Below are 19,511 nucleotides of genomic sequence, written 5' to 3'. Positions count from 1 at the left end.
GGACACTCCATCCCAGCTCTCCCAGTCCCTGCACCCCCTTTCCTTGGCTCTCAGCCCCTGAACCTCCTTCCCAGCTCTGCCATCTCTTCATGTCCCCCTTTTCCTTGGCCTGTGGACCCCCCTGGATCCCCAAACTCTCACTTTCAGCCCCCTCAGTTCCCCCAAATCTCTGTGTCCCCCCAATTCTCCACTCCCTGCAGTTCCTGGAAGTGGCGCTGTCAGAGCCCGGCCCGGGGGTCCCCCAGTCCTTGATTGTGGGGGACGTGGACGGGACCCTCTGCGAGCGCTGCGGCAGCGAGCGGGGCTGGATGGAGGCACAGACACCGGGGATGGGGGTGGGAGCTGAGCTGGGATATTGGGACAGCCAGAGCTGGGATATTGGGATAGCCAGAGCTGGGATATTGGGATAACCAGAGCTGGGATACTGGGATAGCCAGAGCTGGGATATTGGGATAGCCAGGGTCAGGATACTGGGATAGCCAGAGCTGGGATATTGGGACAGCCAGAGCTGGAATTTTGGGACAGCCAGAGCTGGGATATTGGGACAGCCAGAGCTGGGATTTTGGGACAGCCAGACCCAGCTCAAGGACAGGAACCGGCCCGTGGCCGACAGTGACCTGGAGACGGGGCCGGTACAACCAGAGCAGGGGGAGTGGGGGGAGCCGGGGGCTGGGCTGGGATCTGTGGGAATGGAGGACTCTGAGGGGCTGGGATGGGATCTCTGGGGATGGGGCGATCTGTGGGGCTGGGATGGGAATCCAGGGAGCTCCAAGGGGCTCCCTGGGGCTGGGACACGACTCCATGGGTCTGTTCTCTCCTCGTTCCCAGGTCTCCACACAGTGCAGGGGGTTTCCAGCTGTGACCTCCTGTCCAGTGGAGCATCCATGGATCCCACCAGTACGGCTATGAGGGCTGGGATTTCATCTCCTTTCTGCTGGGATCCAGGAGCTTTGCAGTGTCCAGCGGTGCCGTCTGGATATCCCAGAGGTGCTGGGAACACAAAGGGATCATGGTGGAGCAGATGAAGCATTACCTGGGACACACCTGTGTGGAAAGGCCCCCAAAATACATCAGATATGGTCGGGAGGCTCTGGAGCACAAAGGTGGGTGTAGGAGGGGAAGGGCAATTCCTATGGGAATGGGGGATTCAGGAAGGGGCGACTTGGGAATGCAGGAATTGCCATGGAATTTCCATGGCCAGATCTCACTCTCATCCCAGTCAGGTGAGAATTCCATGGATGGACCTACTCCCTAACCCACTGCCATGGGAATTCCATGGGGAAATGATTGGAATTGATGACCAATCCAATGAGAGCAGTGCAATGAGAAGTAATCCCTGCTGGGATTCCATGGGACATTGATCCCAATCCTTTGCCCTGGCCGGTTCTGTCGTGCCCGTGGCAGCACCAGGGGAGTGCCCTGTCCCTGCCCTGAGCCCAGCAGGAGCCTTTCCTTGGGTGTTCCGTGCCCTGCCCGGGGCAGGAGGGCACTGCCGGAGCGGCTTTGGTGGCCCCGGGCACCCGGCTGGGCTGCAGCCACTGCAGGGGCTCCTGGGGAATGTTCCAGAGCAGAGCTGAAAGCAAACAGCAGTTTCTGGAGGGGATTCTGCCCCTGGGCCTGTGCTGGGAGCCCAAGGGCAACAGCCCAAAGTGCTGGGGCTCAGTGTCCCTCGGCCAGGCCGTGTTCCCTGGCTGTGCCCTGTCCCTCAGCTGTGCCCTGTCGCTCAGCTGTGCCCTGTCCATGTCCCTGTCCCTTGGCTGTGCCCTGTCCCTGTCCCCTGTCCCTCAGCCAGGACATGTTCCCTGGCTGTGCCCTGTCCCTCAGCTCTCTGGGACCAGGGGTGGCAGCAGGACCTGGGGCAGCCCTGGGGGAGAACAACCCTGAGCCCCAGCTGGGCCAGTTCCCCCAGTTCCCCCCAGGCCACTCCCAGCATGGGCCCTGTGGCTCCCAGTCACCCCAGTATGGTCCCAGTCACTTCCAGTTACACTCAGTGTGATCCCAGTATCATCCTGGTCACTCCCTGTGTGATCCCAGCATGATCCCAGCATGATCCCAGGTGTTCCCATTCACTCCTATAATAGTTTCAGGCACTCCCAGTATGGTTCCAGTCCTTCCCAGTATGATCCCAGTATGAACCCAGTCGCTCTCATTATGGAACCATTTGCCCCCAGTAAGGTCCCAGTCACTCCAAGTCACCCAGTATGATTCCAGTCACTCCCAGTATGATTCCAGTCACTCCCAGATAGTCCCAGTATTACTGCAGTAACTTCCTTTATGGTTCCTCTGTGATCCCAGTCACTCCTGGTTAATGCAGCCTGGGGTCCCAGGGGTCCATCTGACCCCCGGGCTGCCGCTGCCGTGGGTGTCCGGATAGCGCTGCGCTGTCAGGCTCAGCCTGTCTGGGTCCCTCGGCTCAGCTCCCAGCCACAGGCAACTTAGCGAGCACCTCTGGGGTGATTTCAGCTCTGTGAGTTCAGCTCTTGGTGATTTCGCTCTGAGCTCACAAGTGCCTCTGGCAGACACACAGGGATAGAGAGAGGAAAAGGCTGTATGCGGTTCCACAGCGATGTCCTTCATTGCCAGCTCCTCTGAAGGGATGCAGTGACAGTTCTTCTGCCAAACTGGATAGAAATGGGCGTTTATATGGGGTACTGGGGTGTGTCGGAAATTGTCCAGTTGCCAGGTTTGAGGAGAATACACCAATAGCCTTACAGAGAGATAAGAAGGGTCTGAATGTGGAAGAGGGGCTTCTTTGGTCCAGTCACCGTGACTTAGGCATTTCTTATCTTAGGTGAGTGACCGCCAGGGAGGCCTTGCAGGGCCTCTGACTGCTACAGTGACACTACAGAACCTCATGGAACCGTGGGTCAGTTGTGACAATGCAGGTCCAAGGACACCATGGTGGCACTACAGAACTTCATGGAACCAAGGGGCCATTGTGACACTGTGCTGCCTCATGGAATCAAGGAGACCATTGTGAACATTGAGGCCCCAAGGAACCAAGGGTCCATGGTGACCTTGTGCAGCCCGCAGTGTCACAGAGGAGCCGCTGTGACACAGCGAGGGCACACGGAGCCCAGGGGCCATTGTGACACATCAGGGCTCTGTGGAACCACGAAGCCATTGTGACACTGCAAGGCCTCATGGAAGCACGGGGCCATTGTGACACTGCAGAAGCAAGGGGAACATTGTGACACTCCAGGGCCTCATGGAGCCAAGGAGACCATTGTGACACTGTGGGGTCCATGGAACCAAGGGAACATGGAACAGGTCTGGCTGGCTGGGCCTCCTGGGGACCACCTGACCACCTTGGCATGTCGAGGGATACTTCTCATCTCCCCTGAAGCACTGGGACTCTGGGCTTTCCTTCCCATGGGAGAGAACTGTCCTTCTCCTCCAGGGAACCAGGGCCAAAACTGGGATTTCTTCTCCAAATTTCCTTATGTAAAAGGATTGTTTCCAGATGAAATCTGCCAGGAGAGACAGGTCTGACTGCCTTGACCACCCAAGGGTCACCTCTCATCTGCCTTTGAAACACTGGAACCATGTGCTTTTCTTTCTTATGGGAAAAAAACCATCCATCTCCACCAGGCACCCATGGCCAAAACTGAGGATCTGCCTCCAGAATTCCCTATATCCAAGGATAGCTCCCAGACAAAAGCTGCCAGGACTGACAAGTCTGGCTGGCCTTGGCTTCCTGAGGGCTGGCATTCATGTGCCTCTGAAACACTGGGGCTCTGTTCTTTTCTTCCTAATGTAAATAATTCTTCCTATCCAGGAAACCACAGCCAAAACTGAGATTCCACCTCCAAAATGCCCTGTGTCCAAGGATAGCCCCTAGACGAAAGGTGCCAGGAGAGACAGGTCTGGCTGGCTTGGCCTAAGGGTGCCCACCTCTCATCTTCTTCCAGGACACTTGGACTTGCACTTCTCTTTCCTATAGGAAAAAATCATTCATCCTGTCATGGCCAAAACTGGGATTCCACCTCCAAAACTCCCTACATCCGAGGATTAATGCTTTGAGAAATGTTTTTTGTTGATTTAATACCTATTAAACCTTTTCCCAAAGTTTCTCTTATCTTCTATGTTGCCAGGAAGGATGTTTTATTGTTTTGAGCTCCTGAGAATCTCTTGTTGGTATTTCTTCAGTGCATCCAACTCAGAGGACAGAACCTATTGTAATTCCTTTTAAATGTCCCATTGAGAGAGTTTTTTAGGGGATGGGGGTCAGGGCTTGTGTGTCCTGCTTGGCACAGCCCAGGCAGGGCTTTCACAGCCCATCCCACACTCCATTTCCCAGCTGGAGCCGCTGGTGCCTCTGAGTTCTGCTGCCCCAGCCCCAGGGACGCTCTCCTTGTCTGCCCATTCCCCCAGGGTCTCTGGGCAGGGATGGCCTCAGTGGGGGCTGCTGACATCCTCAGCAACTTGGAGGCTACTGCTGAATTTTACTGCTCCAGAGGCTTGTGCAGCCTTCAGCTCCTCAGTGCAGGAATTCAGTGCCCCAGGGCTCATTAACATTCAGAACACCGTAACAAGCCAAGCCCTGGGAATAATTTAAGTTTTCAAATCTCTTGTGGTTGATTACACTATATTTAAAAGGACAGTGAAAAAATATTTCTTCAGGTCCTGTTTAGTTTTTTTTACTCCTAATAAATTGATGTGTGAAATCTCCAGTTGACACTGAATCCAAGTGCCTCCTCATGCAGTTGGAATAGATATGAAAATCAAGACCCTTTGTGGCTGACAATCCATCAGACTCTGTCCCTGCCCCCACCCCACCATTTCCCCCATCCAAGCCCTGGCACTCAGAGCAGCTGAGGAATGGAGTCACATCCAGGGGCATCCCCAGAACTGGAGACTTTGGCCCGGCCATTTACATCTCTTTATTGCTGATCTGGACAAGGGGATAGAGGGCAGCCTTGGTCAGTTCCCAGGTGACACCAAGCTGGTGGGAGTGTGGCTGTGCTGGAGGGCAGGAAGCTCTGCAGAGGGCAGCAACAAATCTTCTACACTGGAATTAGGAAGGGCAGACTTTGGTCTTTTTAGGATTCTGATTTGGGGAGTACTGAATCAGGTACTGATATTTTAAACAAAAGTTGCCCTTAAAAAGGAAGGGGTTTAGGAAGGATGAACATATTTCAAGAAAGCTGTCTTAATGGGGAAGGAGCTGCCTATCCCAGTGTGGCAAAAGATGGGCTAGTGATGAAAATTACTGTCCTGGCTGCCCATACAGCTTTCCTGGGAACTCAGAGGAAAAAAGGAGTGGCAACACAGGAAGTGTTTTACAATGCCCTTAGGCTATGCAGAAAGACAATTAGAGAGGTGAAAGCTCAAATAGAACTTAACCTGTTGATTTCTGTAAAAAAAAAAAAAAAAGTTTTACATAAAATTTTGTAGCAAAGGCAGGGAGAAGGAGAATCTCTATTCTTTATTGGATGCAGTGGAGAATACAACTAAAGATAAAGGGGTCACAAGCTCAGCTCCTACACAGGGAACTAAAGATAAAGTAACTAAAGAGAAGGAAAAGGCTAAATGATTTTACAGCTTGTTTGTCTCAATTTTCAACAAGTACACAGGTTGTCCTCAGTACAAGTGTTCTCCTGAGCTGGTAGATGGGCACAGGGAGCAGAACAGCCCCCTGTGATCCAGGAGGAAGCAGCTGGTGATGAGCGGAAGCACTCAGATTCTCACAGGTGCATGGGATGGAATCTAGCCTAGGGGGATGAGGGAGCGCGTGGATGAGCTCCCCAAGCTGCTCCCCATCATTTACCATCAGTCCTGGCTCACCAGGGAGGTCCCAGAGCACTGGAGGTGCCAGTGTGAGCCCATCCCCAAGAAGGGCTGGAAGGAGGAGCTGGGGAGCTCCAGGCCTGTCAGCCTGACCTCGGTGCCCGGCAAGGTTATGGAACAGATCACCTTGAGTGCCACCCCAGGGCACCCACAGGATGGCCGAGGGGTCAGAGCCAGCCAGTGTGGATTTCAATATCTACACTGATGATCTGGATGAGGGGACTGAGTCCACCATCATCAAATTTGCAGATGACACCAAACTGGGTGTGAGTGTGGATCTGCTGGAGGGTAGGAGGGCTCTACATGGAGACCTGGACAGGCTGGATCCAACAAGGTGAGGTTTTACAAGGCCAAGTGACGCTGCACTGAACCAGGAGGTCAGTGCTACTCTCTGGGGCTTCGTGAACAACAAAGACCACTATGACATGAGGGCACCTTGTATAACCAAGAGGCCATTGTGACAATGTGAGTACTTGTTGAATGAAGGAAGCAATTTTGGGAACGGAGTGCTCCTTGGAACCAAGAGGCCATTGTGACACCGTGGAACCAAGGAGAGCATTGCTGCACTGTGACACCTCCTGGAACCAAAAATCCACTGTGACACTGCAGGGCCCTGGGGGACCAAGGATCCACTGTGACACTGCAGGGCCCACGGATCCAAGGGACTTTGTGACACCAAGGGGTCCCATGGAACCAAAGGGACATTGTGACACTGGGAGGCCTCATGGAGTCATGGAGACCATTGGGACACTCTGGGGCCTCATGGAACCGTGGTGACACCAAACTGGCTGGGAATGTTGATCTGCTGGAGGGCAGGAGGGCTCTGCAAAGGGACTGGACAGGCTGGATCCAGGGCCCAAACCCAACAAGGTGAGGTTTAACAAGTCCAAGTGCCGGGTCCTGCACTTCGGCCACAACAACCCCTGCAGCGCTACAGGCTGGGGACAGAGTGGCTGGACAGCAGCCAGGCAGAAAGGGACCTGCAGGGACTGATGGACAGCAGGCTGGACATGAGCCAGCCGTGTGCCCAGGTGGCCAAGAAGGCCAATGGCTCCTGGCCTGGATCAGGAATGGTGTGGCCAGCAGGAGCAGGGCAGTGATTCTTCCCCTGTGATGGGCACTGGTTGGGCAGCACCTCGAGTGCTGTGTCCAGTTCTGGGACCCCCAATTTAGGAATGGAGGGGTGGAGCATGTCCAGAGAAGGGCAAAAAGGCTGGTGAGGGGTCTGGAGCACAAATCCTGTGAGGAGTGGCTGAAGGAGCTGGGGTTGTTTATCCAGGAGAAGAGGAGGCTCAGGGGAGACAAGGCGGTGTCAGGGCACAGGTTGGACTTGATGATCTCCAAGGTCTTCTCCAACCTTGCTGATTTTGTGATTCTCTGAATCCACCCTTGGAGCAGTTGCAGGAGGAGCCCTGGGCCTCCTCTTCAGAAGCTCCAGCAGCCCAGGTCCCTCAGCTTCTCCTCACAGCCCCAAAGCCCATCCTGTCAGTCCTGCAGAGCCTCTGCAGCTCCTCCTCACTGCCCAGAACAGGGAGCCCCACAGCCGGACACAGCAGCCCAGATGTGCCCCCCTGGCCTGGGGTGCCTCTGGCAAGGGAGCAGCACCAGGCACTGCAGGAGCCTGCAGACAATTCCTGCAGCACTTGTGGGATGATCCTGCTCCCCAAGGGACATTCCCATGGTTCCAAGTCAGGAACTGCAATGGGGAGTGGGGCCAGAGAGGAAAGGGCAAACAGGGATGGGCTGTGTGCAGGGGAGAGAACAGGGCTGGGCAAGGGAAAGAAATCTGTAACAGGAAGAGTAAAGAAAGCAAAGGTGAAGCCAAGGAACTGCTCAGGGCAGTTTGGGGGTGGCTGCCAGGCAGCCCTGGCTCTGAGCAGCAGCGTCTGCAGTGGGACAGGAAACTCCCAGCTGATGGGAACAAACTTTCTGGCTGACTGCAGAGGCCAGGACAAAGCTGAGTGGTTTCCCTGGCATCCCCCAGCCCTTCCTGGCCCCAGGGGCTGATGGCATTTGTGCTCCCTCAGGTTCATGTCCCCACAGCAGCAGCATGGGGGTGCTCCCGCCTGCTGTGTGCAATGCAAACAGGGGCTGCTGAGCCAGTGCTGCCGTGTCTGTGCCTGCAAGGATGCAGCACCTCTGTGAGCTGGGGGAGAGGCCAGGGCTGCAGAGGGGGGATGTTGTTGGCAGCTCCATGAGGACGCTCTGGGACGCTGCCCTGGGCTGTGCAGCGCACTGGGGATGGATCAGCCCCTGCTCTGCTGCTCCTTCCCGTCTCCCCCAGGGCCCTTGCAGAGCACCAGCCGTGCTGTTTGCCCCCAGCCTGCCCACGGCCAGCCTGGGGCTGCTCACGGGGGTTTTCTGTGCTGAGCATTGGCCTGGCCGTGTTCTTGAGAGAGCCTGGGCAAGGAGCCTGGAGCCCCCAGGCCCTGGCCTGAGGCGTCAGCACTGCCCCAGCAATGCCCATGGCCTGTCCCTGCTGCAGCCCCGGCACTGCCACCCCCAGGACTGTGCCCGCCCCGAGAGCACTCAGGCCCTGCAGCAACACCAGGGCCACCAGGGCAGCGGGGCAGGGCCACGGGAGCAGCACTGGCAGCACCAAGTGCTGCTGCTCCTGGGCACAGCTGCTGTGCCAGCACTGATCTGCCCCAGCTCTGCACACAGACATTGCTGCTGCAGCTCCAGAGAAGGCAACAAAAGGGCATCTCTGCAGAAAACGCTGCTGGGACATCCTTTAGTTCCTTTAAAGCCACTGAGAGTGCAGCCCCTCATTGACACAGTCTATGGGTACAGGAAAGGCGGAGTGAAACAAAATGAGAAATGGCACAAGGAATAGCATTTATTTGTGGACAACATTAAATGTAAAACAAAGACTTCCAAGATGAAACCAACAAGAAGTATCAAATATGACTTTTATTCGAAGTAATTTGGAGAAATCGGCCAGCAGTTTAATATTTCTGAAAGCATCCAGTCATCAGTGCCCTCACTGCAGCCTTGAGCTCCTGATTCCTCAGGCTGTAGATGAGGGGGTTCAGGGCTGGAGGCACCACCGAGTACAGAACTGACAGGGCCAGATCCAGGGAATAGGAGGACGTCGAGGGAGGCTTCAGATAAGCAAACATAATAGTGCTGAGGTACAAGGAGACCACAGCCAGGTGAGGGAGGCAGGTGGAAAAGGCTTTGTGCCGTCCCTGCTCAGAGGGGATCCTCAGCACTGCCCTGAAGATCTGCACATAGGAGAAAACAATGAACACAAAACAACCAAATGCGAAACACACACTAACAGCAATGAGTCCAAGTTCCCTGAGATAGGATTTGGAGCAGGAGAGTTTCAGGATCTGTGGGATTTCACAGAAGAACTGGCCCAGGACATTGCCGTGGCACAGGGGCAGGGAAAATGTATTGGCTGTGTGCAGCAGAGCATTGAGAAAGGCACTGGCCCAGGCAGCTGCTGCCATGTGGGCACAAGCTCTGCTGCCCAGGAGGGTCTCGTAGTGCAGGGGTTTGCAGATGGACACGTAGCGGTCGTAGCACATGATGGTCAGGAGGAAATACTCTGCTGCGATGAAGAAGAGAAAGAAAAAGAGCTGTGCAGCACATCCTGTGTAGGAGATGGTGCTGGTGTCCCAGAGGGAATTGTGCATGGCTTTGGGGACAGTGGTGCAGATGGAGCCCAGGTCGCTGAGGGCCAGGTTGAGCAGGAAGAAGAACATGGGCGTGTGCAGGTGGTGGCCGCAGGCTACGGCGCTGATGATGAGGCCGTTGCCCAGGAGGGCAGCCAGGGAGATGCCCAGGAAGAGGCAGAAGTGCAGGAGCTGCAGCTGCCGCGTGTCTGCCAGTGCCAGCAGGAGGAAGTGGCTGATGGAGCTGCTGTTGGACATTTGCTGTGGCTGCACATGGGCACCTGGTCATGGAGAAAGGACAGTGAAGAGTTAGAGGAGATACCTGTAACCAAAATCAAAGTAATTTCCCATACACCCTCCCCAGGAACACACAGACATGGTTTAAGTGTTTTTCAGTTCTAGGGTTTTTGTTTTTAAGCTTCCCTATGTCTCTGATGGTGGTCTTGGATACCAGAAACCCTCAGCATTTCTTCTGAACTATGGGAGAACAGAGCAAGTTCTGTGAGGCAAAGTGATGAGAGGAGATTCAGGGGAGATGGTCTGACATTCTGACCTGTTTAGAATTTCTCTGGGTTTTAACCTTTCTCAGGTAGAGGGTGATCACCTTCCCACGCTTCCCCTAAAATTTCACCAGGTACAGCTGAGAACAGATGGATCCTGCACAGCCCAGCTCCACATTTGGAGCCAAGGACTCACCTTGCTCATTTCACCAACCCAGCAGCATTTTCAGTGTCAGAACACCACTGCCTTTCCCCATCAATCTTATAACTCAGAGATGCTCTAGGACAGGTTTGCTCCCTGCATTGAAGCTCCCAGCTCTGACTGAAATCTCAGGGAGACTTCCAAGTGTCCTTCTGATGGCATTGGATGAAGGGACATGCAGCTCCTTCCCTGGCTGCACTGCCAGCATTGCCCAGAGCCGGGCACTGGGGACAGCTGTGTCACCCTGAGCCAGCTGTGCCCCCTGCCAGAGCCCCCAGTGCCGGGCAGCTGCTCCCAGCCCTGTGCTCTGCAGAGGGAACTGGGCCCGGGGCTGCAGAGCTGCCCCACGGCTCTGCTGCAGCTCTGCCTGCACAGGAGGGGCTGCACACCTTGGAGCCCCGGCCCTGAGGGCAGAGGCTTGGCTGGGGGACAGGAGGGAGGGGGCTTGTGCAGAGGGAGGGGCTGCACTGGAGGGGATCCTCTGGACATCTCTAAACTCTCCCTGCCTCAGCATTTCCGGGTTTTGTTTTCTCTCCTTCCCTGATCTTCTCTGCTTCCTGGAGGTTTTCCTCCTGCAGGTGTTTCCCTGTGCCTGATCTCTCCCTGCCAGCACTCCCAGACCCCAAATCTCTGTGCACTCTCCTTGGCCTGACAGAACCCTGTCTGTTTGCAGGGCACTGGCTGGGGCAGGTTCTGTTTGCAGCTTGGAGAAAGGACAGCTCAGATGGAGCCTGATGGCTCCAGCAGAGGTGCTGCTGCTGCTGTCCATGGGCAGAGTGGCTGAAAGCACATTAGGGATCTCCTGTGAACATATTGATCACTAAAAGTAAAAGTTTGGATGTCTCAGGCACTTGTCAAAATTCATAATCAACCTTTAATATTTATCCCCCTTCCCTGCCATTTCCAATAGCACTAAACTAAAACAAAGTCTTAGGACATTTCCACATTTTTATCAAAATTCTTGTCTTGGAAATATTCTATGACGGATCAGAACTGCTCACCATGTCAGAACTTCATAATCATTTCACCTGCCCTGCACCAGAAATACTCAGAGTTGTACTCACAGGGTCTGTGGGCATTGGGATGTTCCAGCTTTAGGAGATCACTCCAGGAGCTGCAGCTGCATTGTCCTGCAGCCAGAGGTTCCTGTGCCAAGGGCTGGCAGTGATTCTGCCCCAGGCACTTCTCAGCCCCTTCCCAGCCCTGACTGATTGAAGCTCTCTGTGCCTCTGTGCTGTGCCCGGGCTGGCTGCAGGCAGTGCCCCAGCCCTGCTGGGCTGGGAGAAGAGCTGCTCAGCAAGAGAAATGTGCTTTTGAAGCTCTGCTTGGTTACCAGGATCACCCTCTGTGCCAGGAGCCCGGCCCAGCTCAGCAGCACAGACACAGCACAAGGACTTTAATGACCCTCTGGGGCTTTGTGCTCAGGCCCTGAACATCAGGCCCTGAGAGGGAGCTGCAGAAACCTCTCCAGAACTCCAAGTCAGAATCCAACTCCAAAGTTTCTTGGACTGTTAATGGGTCCCACTGAGGGACACGACTGAGAAAGTGTCCCCAGGCCCCAGGCAGAGCAGAGAACTGGAGGCACTGATGACAGGTGGGGACAAAGAGAAGCCAAGTCTTGGTGCCCTGGGGCACAGCAGGGTCTGTGCCACCAAGGGCTGGGAGGAGATACCTTGTCCTGAGGCCCTGGGGCCTCCTGGCACAGCCCCAGCCAGGCTGGGCACTGTCACCCCCTGGTCCTGCCCTCAGCATCCCCCCCTAGCCCACATCCCAGTGGCCTCAAGGATCTGCTGGAAGGAGTCCCTGGGGAGCCTTGGTCAGGAATGGCCCTGGGGGCTCCTTCATGCTCCCAGGGACTGCAGGTTTTTCAAAGGACTTTGGGCTTTTGCTTTTGCCTTGAAGTCTCTGAGAGGTTTCTGCAATCCTGGCCTCCAATTATCTGCTGTAATTAGTCCCTGGAGAGACTTTGTCAGGAACAACACTCATTGGGGCTCATTAATGCTTCAAGGTACTTCAGTTCTTTTAAGGTACTTGGTGTTTCCCTTTTGATCCAGACTCTGTGAGAGGTTTGTGCAATCATGGCCTCAATTATCTGCTTTACCGAGTCCCTTGAGAGCTTTGTACTGACACTCAGTGGAGCTCATTAATACTTTGAGATACTCATCTTTTTTCACGTACTTTGGATTTTCTTTTCCACACTGAGAGGTTTTTGTGCCGTTTTGAGGCTCTGAGAGGTTTTTTCGCCATCCTGGTCTCCAGTTCTCTCCTCCAAAGAATCCATAAGGAGCCTTTGTTGGGGATTGACCTCAGTGGGATCTATTAATGCATTGAGACATTTTGGGTGCTTGCTCTTGATTTTAACTCCTGGAAAGGTTTGTGCCATCTCCTCTCAGGCCCCGAGGTTCCAGGGCTCAGCTCCAAATGCACCACGGGGCTCATTAGGATCAACAAGTTCTGACAAACCATGGCTCTGCCTTGATTTCCCTCTGCTCTCATGCAGTTCATCAGGAAGTTTCTGTAGTGGTTTTGGTTCATCAATTTTGAGATTTCTTGGGAAATGCATCAATTAGTGTGGTGGGTTCAGTGTTGGCTAATTACCAGCGCACACAAAATAATATAGTTACTCATTTCCTGCTGTGAGGTAGGATAAGGAGAAAGGGAAAGTGGGATCAAAACTTTAAAAGAGCATAAAGAAAAGTTTATTAGCAGTAACTAAAAGAAAGAGTAATAAGAATCAGCACAAAACTTTCAGAATACTCCTCTTCTCGCCACAAATTTTTCTTCCTTATTGACAATATAAGAGACAAAACCTAAAATTTTCAGTCAGTTTACCACCTCTAGAATAGTCCTGCTTCACTTCACTTAGGGAGAGGAGTCTCTTTTTCTTGCTATGGAGACTTCTCCATAAGGAAACAGTTCTCTTGTGGCTCTCAAGTTCCATGAATAGCAGCCACTCGGAAAAAGTGAAATAGTGAAATCCCTGCCATTTTTTCACAGCTTTTCCCACAGCTGTGTTTCATGGGCCATGTCAGCTTCTGGGGTATTAGTTTAAAGATGAGCTGTTCAAGACCAGAGGTTCTCTTCAACTGCTTCTGAAATCATCTAGGGGAACAGAGGTCTTCTTCTCTCCCTAGTGCACAGGGTCTCATCACTCTGCTCTCTTTCTCTTTTCAAACTTCTCATGGGATCTCAGCTACTGCAACATTTGCTTACTTTACCATGGAGGCCTTTGCTGAAACAAGTCATCTCCCCATACTTTTCAATGCCTTATAGGGAAAAAGAGAGACTGATGTATCAATGACATCCTTCTCCATAGCTTTACCAGAGGATTTCAGCCCCAAGATCAAGGCATCTCCTCATCCCTCCCATCTGGGACTCAACTTCCTCTTCACTGACCTCGGTGTCTTCTGTGTGCCTGCCCTTTGTCCTTTTCTCTCACTGGAAGGAGGATGGCAGCACTGGCAGAGTCAATATCTGCCCGGGGTTGCAGATGGTTCCATGAGCCCGGCCGGGCTCAGTGGCCAATTCTAATTTTGGCCATGGTTCCTGGATATGAAGACCAGTTCTTTTCCATAGGAATAAAGGAACAGAGCCGCACTGTTTTAGGGGCAAATGAGAGGTCACCACCAGAGGACAAGGCCAGCCAGAGCTGCCAGATTCTGTTCTTAGAGATACCCTTGAATATAGGAAATTTTTTAGGCAGAGTGTCAGTTTTGGCAAGGGGCATCAGAAAAGACAGATGGTTCTTTTCCATACAAAGGAGAGCACAGAGCCCCAGTGCTCCAGGAGCTGATGAGAGGCAGGCATTGACATCCCAACATCAGCCAGACCTGTCAGGTGGCCGCTGGGAGGCCAAGCCAGCCAGACCTGGTCCATGTTCCCTCGTTTCCATGGGGCCCCTCAGTGTCCCAATGGTCCCTTGCTTCCAGGAGGCCCTGAGGTGTCACAATGCCCCCTTGGTGACACCAGGCCCTGAAGGGTCCCAATGGTCTCCATGGTTCCATCAGACCCCACAGAGTCATAATAGTCTCTGGGTCCATGAAGCCCCGCGGTGTCACCATGGCCCCTTGGTTCCATGGGCTCCAGTGGTGCCACAATGATCCCCTTGGTTCCATGAGGTGCCCACAGTGTCACAGTGATCTCCATGGGAAGGAAAGAACCGAGCCCCAGTGTGGCAGGGGCAGCCACCAGAGGCCAAGGCCAGCCAGGCTTGATGGTACTGGCAGATTTTGTCTTGGAGCAACCGTTGGATATAGGGAATTTTAGAGGTGGAATCCCAATTTCAGACATGGACATTCAGAGTTGAATGATGGTTTTTTTTCCAAAGGAAGGAAAGCACAGAACACCGGTGTTTGAGGGGCAGATGAAAGGCTGCCGTCAGAGGTCTAGGCCAGCCAGACCTCTTTGCCTTGGTACCTTTTGTCTGAAAGCAACCCTTGGATATAGGGAATTTGGGAGGTGGAACCCCAATTTTGTCCATTTCTGTGTAGATAAGAAGGAGAGTTCTTTTCCATAGGAAGGAAAGCACAGAGACCATGTGTTTCAAAGGCAGAAGAAGAAAGAGGTGGCTCCTGGAAGGCTCAGCCAACCAGACCTGTTCTTCCTGACATGTTTTGTAATGGAGGAATTTTTGGATACATGGAATTTGGGAGGAGGAATCTCAATTTTGACCATGGTCACCTTGAGAAGGACAACTATTTACATTGGAAGGAAAGCACCAAGCCCCAGTGTTTCAAAAGCAGATGAGAGGCAGCTCTCAAGAGGCCAAGGGCACCCAGACCTGTCTGTCCTGGCAGCTTTCACTTGGGAGCATTCCTTGGATGTACGGAGTTTTGGAGGAGGAATCCCAATTTTGGCCCTGGTTCCCTGGAGGAGAAGAACAGTTCTCTCCCATAGGAAGGAAAGCCCAGAGCCCCAGTGCTTCAGGGGCAGATGAGAAGCAGCCCTCGACATGCCAAGGTGGTCAGGTGGTCCCCAGGAGGCCAGCCGGCCAGACCTGTTCCATGTTCCCTTAGTTCCATGGGACCTCACAGTGTCACAAGGATCTCCTTGGTTCCATCAGGCCTTGCAGTGTCACAAAGTTCCCCTTGCTTCTGCAGTGCCACAATGGCCCCGTGCTTCCATGAGGCCTTGCATTGTCACAATGGCTTTGTGGTTCCACAGAGCCCTGATGTGTCACAATGGCCCCTGGGCTCTGTGTGCCCTCGATGTGTCACAGCGGCTCCTCTGTGATGCTGCAGGATGCACAAGGTCACCATGGACCCTTGGTTCCTTGGGGTCTCTGAGTTTCACATTTGTCTCCTTGATTCCATGAGGCAGCACAGTGTCACACAATGGCCCCTTGGTTCCATGAGGTTCCGTAGTGTCACCGTGGTGTCCTTGGACCTGCATTGTCACAACTGACCTGTGGTAATCACATATCCTCTGAGCAGAGAGAGATCTCCCAGGATTTTCCTGGGAAGCTGTGAGAAGCTGTGAGAAAGCTCAGAGAAAAGAACGAGAAACAATTCTTATCTTCACTTGCTGCACTGTTGTTGTGCACATGTGGAATGTGTTATGGAGATTTGTTTACCAAAGGGTGATTTCTAAATTGGCCAGTGGTGATGGTGTTTGGATTTCAATTAACCAGTCTGGTCTGTCTGTATTGGACTGTCTGCAAGAGCAATGAGTGTTTCTTAGCAGTATAGTATAGGATAATGTAATAAAGTGATTGATCAGCCTTCTGGAATCATGGAGTCAGTGCTAATTATTACAGGTTGGGGACGCCCTGCTACGATAGTTATCTAAGTCAATCTTCCCTTACCTCTGGATGCTGAACAGAATAGGCTTAACAGGCATAGCAGGAACACCAACCACTGTAGACCCAAAGAGCTGGCTGAGGAGTTGGGAGAAAACTTCCCCTGGTGTCATTTCCTCACAGTAGGTACCATTATTAAAGTAATTCCAAACACATACAGTTAGTGTGTGGTAGCCTCGAATCTGTGTGCCCACCGTCCAGAGGAAATTAAAAATCCATAAATTCCTCACCATATTAACCCATCAAACAAATTGATTATCAGCCATATTAGCCATAGTTATAGGATGGGAAAAATGTAGCCACAACCATGTGCCACCCAAACCAGGGTAAGCTAGACCACATGGTGACACCGAACAAGGTTTCTATATCCAGTGTAAAAAAAAAAATCATGTTACTCAAGAATTGTTATTCTTGTTTCACCCTATTTCTCTCAATGCCCTCAGGCTGCACATCGGGTGCCAAAACTGGTCTTGGTTTACAAGACAGGTGTCTGCTAGGGAAGGCAGCAAAAAGCCTCCTGTGGAATGGAGAATGTAAACCCCCTCCCTCCAAACTATTAGAATCATGAAATCAAGGGGCTCTCAGGCAGGCAAAGATATGGAATAGGAATGTCAGCTCTTTCCTAGTGTGTATAACAAAGCAAACAAGCAGCAGCAGCTGCGGCACGAACAGCAAACAGAGCAGAGCCCAGTCCCGGCCTTTGGGCCGTGGCGCTTTCCCTGCGCTGCAGTTCCGGGCACAGCCAGCAGGGGCGCTGTGGCTCCCGGGGCAGGGCAGGTGCGCTGACCCCCACGCGGCTGCAGGGGGCGCTCCGGCCGGGCTCGGCAGCGCGGGGCCATGGCGGCTTTGTCCGAAGGGGGAAGGGCTGGAGAGAGGCTTTGCTTCACAAACCCCGGGGCAGCCGGCTCCGCTGCCCCAGCAGGACTCTCAGAAAGCAGTCAGCTCGGTGCCCCAGCAGGACTGGCAAAAAGCAGTCAGCTGGGCTGGCAGGATGTCTCGGCAGGCAGGGGGTGAGGGGCTCCAAGCAGGGCAGGGAGAGCCCAGCTCAGGATCCTGGACACCAGAGCAGACAGGGATAGGTCTCTCTTTTAGTGGGGCAGGTGTAAATAAGGTCCCAGTTTAGTGGCTGTTCTCACGAGCAGAGGCTCATCCCAGGACAGAAGAAACAGCTCTGGCCCGGGCTCTGGCAGCAGCAGTGGAAACTCCCATCTCCAAGAGCAGCAGCTCCTCCCAAAATAAGGGATCAGCCGATAAACATCAGCCAATGATAAGGAACAAACAGAAAGGAAAAACCCAACCCCCAACACTGGTTTACAATTCCTAATGCTAAGGGAGAATTGTATAAAGTTTTAATTCCACCTTTATAATTGTTTACATACGAGCTCTTGAATTGTCAGGGGTAGGGATTGGAACCTGCTGCTCCAAGGCTCCTCTCACAAAAAGAGGCTTAGAAAGGCTGGCGGTCCTTGGAGGTATTTGAGGATCTATAGGGGCTATTGGGGGTCCTTTCTGTGCCTCCTGACCTGACAGGAGCTTCTCTAATAAACTTTGCCTAAAGCTCCCAGTCTGCCCATGACAGGAGCCCCTGTGAGTGCCTGTGACATCCCGGCTCTTTGGCAGCCTGAGGACACTTAGAAAGTCCCCATGGAACCCCTCTGAGGGCCTGTCAAAATATCTGAACCTTAATATGCAAACTGTCGGCTCTTAACTGAAAGGTTGGTGGTACAAGCCCACCCAGGAATGCCATTTATGTCAGAATCTGTGGTATTTAAATGATCCCAAAATTGTAGAAAGTCCCTGTCTTTGAGCCCCTCTGCCAAAGAAGAAGCCATAATTCATCTGTGCTGGTTTTCAAGGTTGTTTATTCTTGCTTATCTATAACATGTTCTGTCTGACCTGCAGTAGGCCTTTCTTGCGGGGCAGCGTGCAGGGCTCTGCCCCTCAGTGGGAAGTTACAAACATTATATACCAGAAACTACCTGTGCTATATTTACAATAATGTGCCAATACCTACCACCTCTGTTGAACAATGTGTCCCCAGCCTAAACCAACAGAAAAATGCCAACACTACAGTCAAACATGGAAGGCATGAAGAAGAGAAAAAAGGACAGGACACACACGATTTCCTCCATCTTGCCTCCTTTGAACCCCTTACCTGGAATCCTAAAATTCTACTTTTGCACCCGTGTCACACTAATTAATACTCATATCAAACACTCAGAGTGTGTAATTCATCCTGTAAGATTGAAAACTCTTTTCCATGGACAGAGATCACAGACCGTGTCTCTGGGGGCTCTGTCCAGGGGGGTTCCTGACCCCCTGCCAGGGTCCCAGACCTTCCAGGGCAGCCAGAGGGATGCCCTGGATTACCACAGCAAACCTCATCAGGACCCATTGCTATGGTCAGTTTCCATGGCAACCATCACCAGCCCCTGTTGCTATGGTCAGTTTCCATGGGTACCATCACCAGCCCCTGTTGCTATGCTCAGTTCCCATGGCAACCATCACCAGTCCCTGTTGCTATGGTCAGTTTCCATGGCAACCTTCCCCAGCCCCTGTTGCTATGCTCAGTCCCTGGGCAGCTCCATGGAGACCCCATGCCAGGGGTGGTTGCCATGGACACCTGCTCAGGCCTGCAGCCAGAGCCCGTTTCCATGGCAACCATTGGCACTCCCATCCCCAGGGTCATGGGATCCCAGAACCACAGAATTGGCTGAGCTGGGAGGGACCCATCAGGATCCTCGAGTCCAGCTGCTGGCCCTGCACAGGACACCCCAACACTGCCAGCCTGGGCCTGGCAGCGCTGTCCAAACGCTGCTGGAGCTCAGAGAGCCCTGGAGCTGTGGCCCTTCCCTGGGGAGCCTGGGCAGTGCCCCAGCAGCCTCTGGGCAAAAACCTTTCCCTGAGATCCAACCTAAGCCTGCCCCGACTCAGCTGCAGCTGCTCCCTCTACTCCTGTCCCTGGGCACCAGAGTGAAGAGGTTCCCTCAGCCCCAGCCAGGGACCCGCTCCCAAGGCTGCTGCCATGGCCACCAGGGCTGGCACCAGCTGGGATGCTCGGTATCCACAGGCCGGGATTCAGGAATGGGATTTCCCAGTTTCCTGCTCTCGCTAAAACCCCGCTGGTGCTCGTTGCCCTCCCACCTTCCACTGAAGGAAAAAAATGGAAAGATCCCAGGCTGGGATAAGAACAATTTACTGGGAACAGCAACAAGATAAGGAACAAACTGGAACAGAAAAAATATTGACAACAGAAGGGATAAGAAAAACTATTTCCAGGGGAAATTACATCACCATCAATTCTACCTTCCTGGCCACATGTCTCCTCCTGCCTGGAAAGGACACCCTTCTCAGGGAGAGAGAGAGAGAGTCCCTTTCCTGCCCCTGGCAATGACCTGAGGTGGGAGTGAATGTAGTGACAGGGCCATGGCCAGACCTTCATGTTCTTCAATCCCACATAAGGTCATTGGCAGGGGCAGGAGAAGGTACAGGTGTCTTCCCAGCATGGATCACAGGGAACAGGGATCACCAGGGCTCTTCCCAGTGTGGGTTCTTCAATGGGGGATGAAGCTGGAGCGGTGCACAAAGCTCCTCCTGCA

At 53.2% G+C, this 19,511-nt stretch overlaps 3 protein-coding genes across 3 annotated transcripts in view; 1 reads left to right on the top strand and 2 right to left on the bottom strand.

Annotated features, from left to right (window-relative positions):
* The window catches only part of LOC140681480 (uncharacterized), a 1,248,316-nt gene that overhangs the window by 424,871 nt on the left and 803,934 nt on the right, over positions 1–19,511 (top strand).
* Positions 1–19,511, bottom strand: part of LOC140681450 (uncharacterized) — an 86,732-nt gene that overhangs the window by 50,017 nt on the left and 17,204 nt on the right. The window contains exon 5 of the mRNA XM_072921282.1: positions 18,918–18,920. Within this exon, the coding sequence (XP_072777383.1) occupies positions 18,918–18,920 (3 nt within the window). The remainder of the gene's footprint in view (positions 1–18,917; positions 18,921–19,511) is intronic.
* On the bottom strand, positions 8,739–9,671 carry LOC140681451 (olfactory receptor 14J1-like). Its single transcript, XM_072921283.1, has one exon. The coding sequence runs from the start codon at positions 9,669–9,671 to the stop codon at positions 8,739–8,741; it is 933 nt and encodes a 310-aa protein (XP_072777384.1).

This window comes from Taeniopygia guttata, chromosome 36 (genome assembly GCF_048771995.1).
Source record: "Taeniopygia guttata chromosome 36, bTaeGut7.mat, whole genome shotgun sequence".
Taxonomy (NCBI): domain Eukaryota; kingdom Metazoa; phylum Chordata; class Aves; order Passeriformes; family Estrildidae; genus Taeniopygia; species Taeniopygia guttata.
The sequence above is the reverse complement of the archived record's forward strand: the minus strand, read 5'-3'. Positions and strand labels throughout refer to the sequence as shown.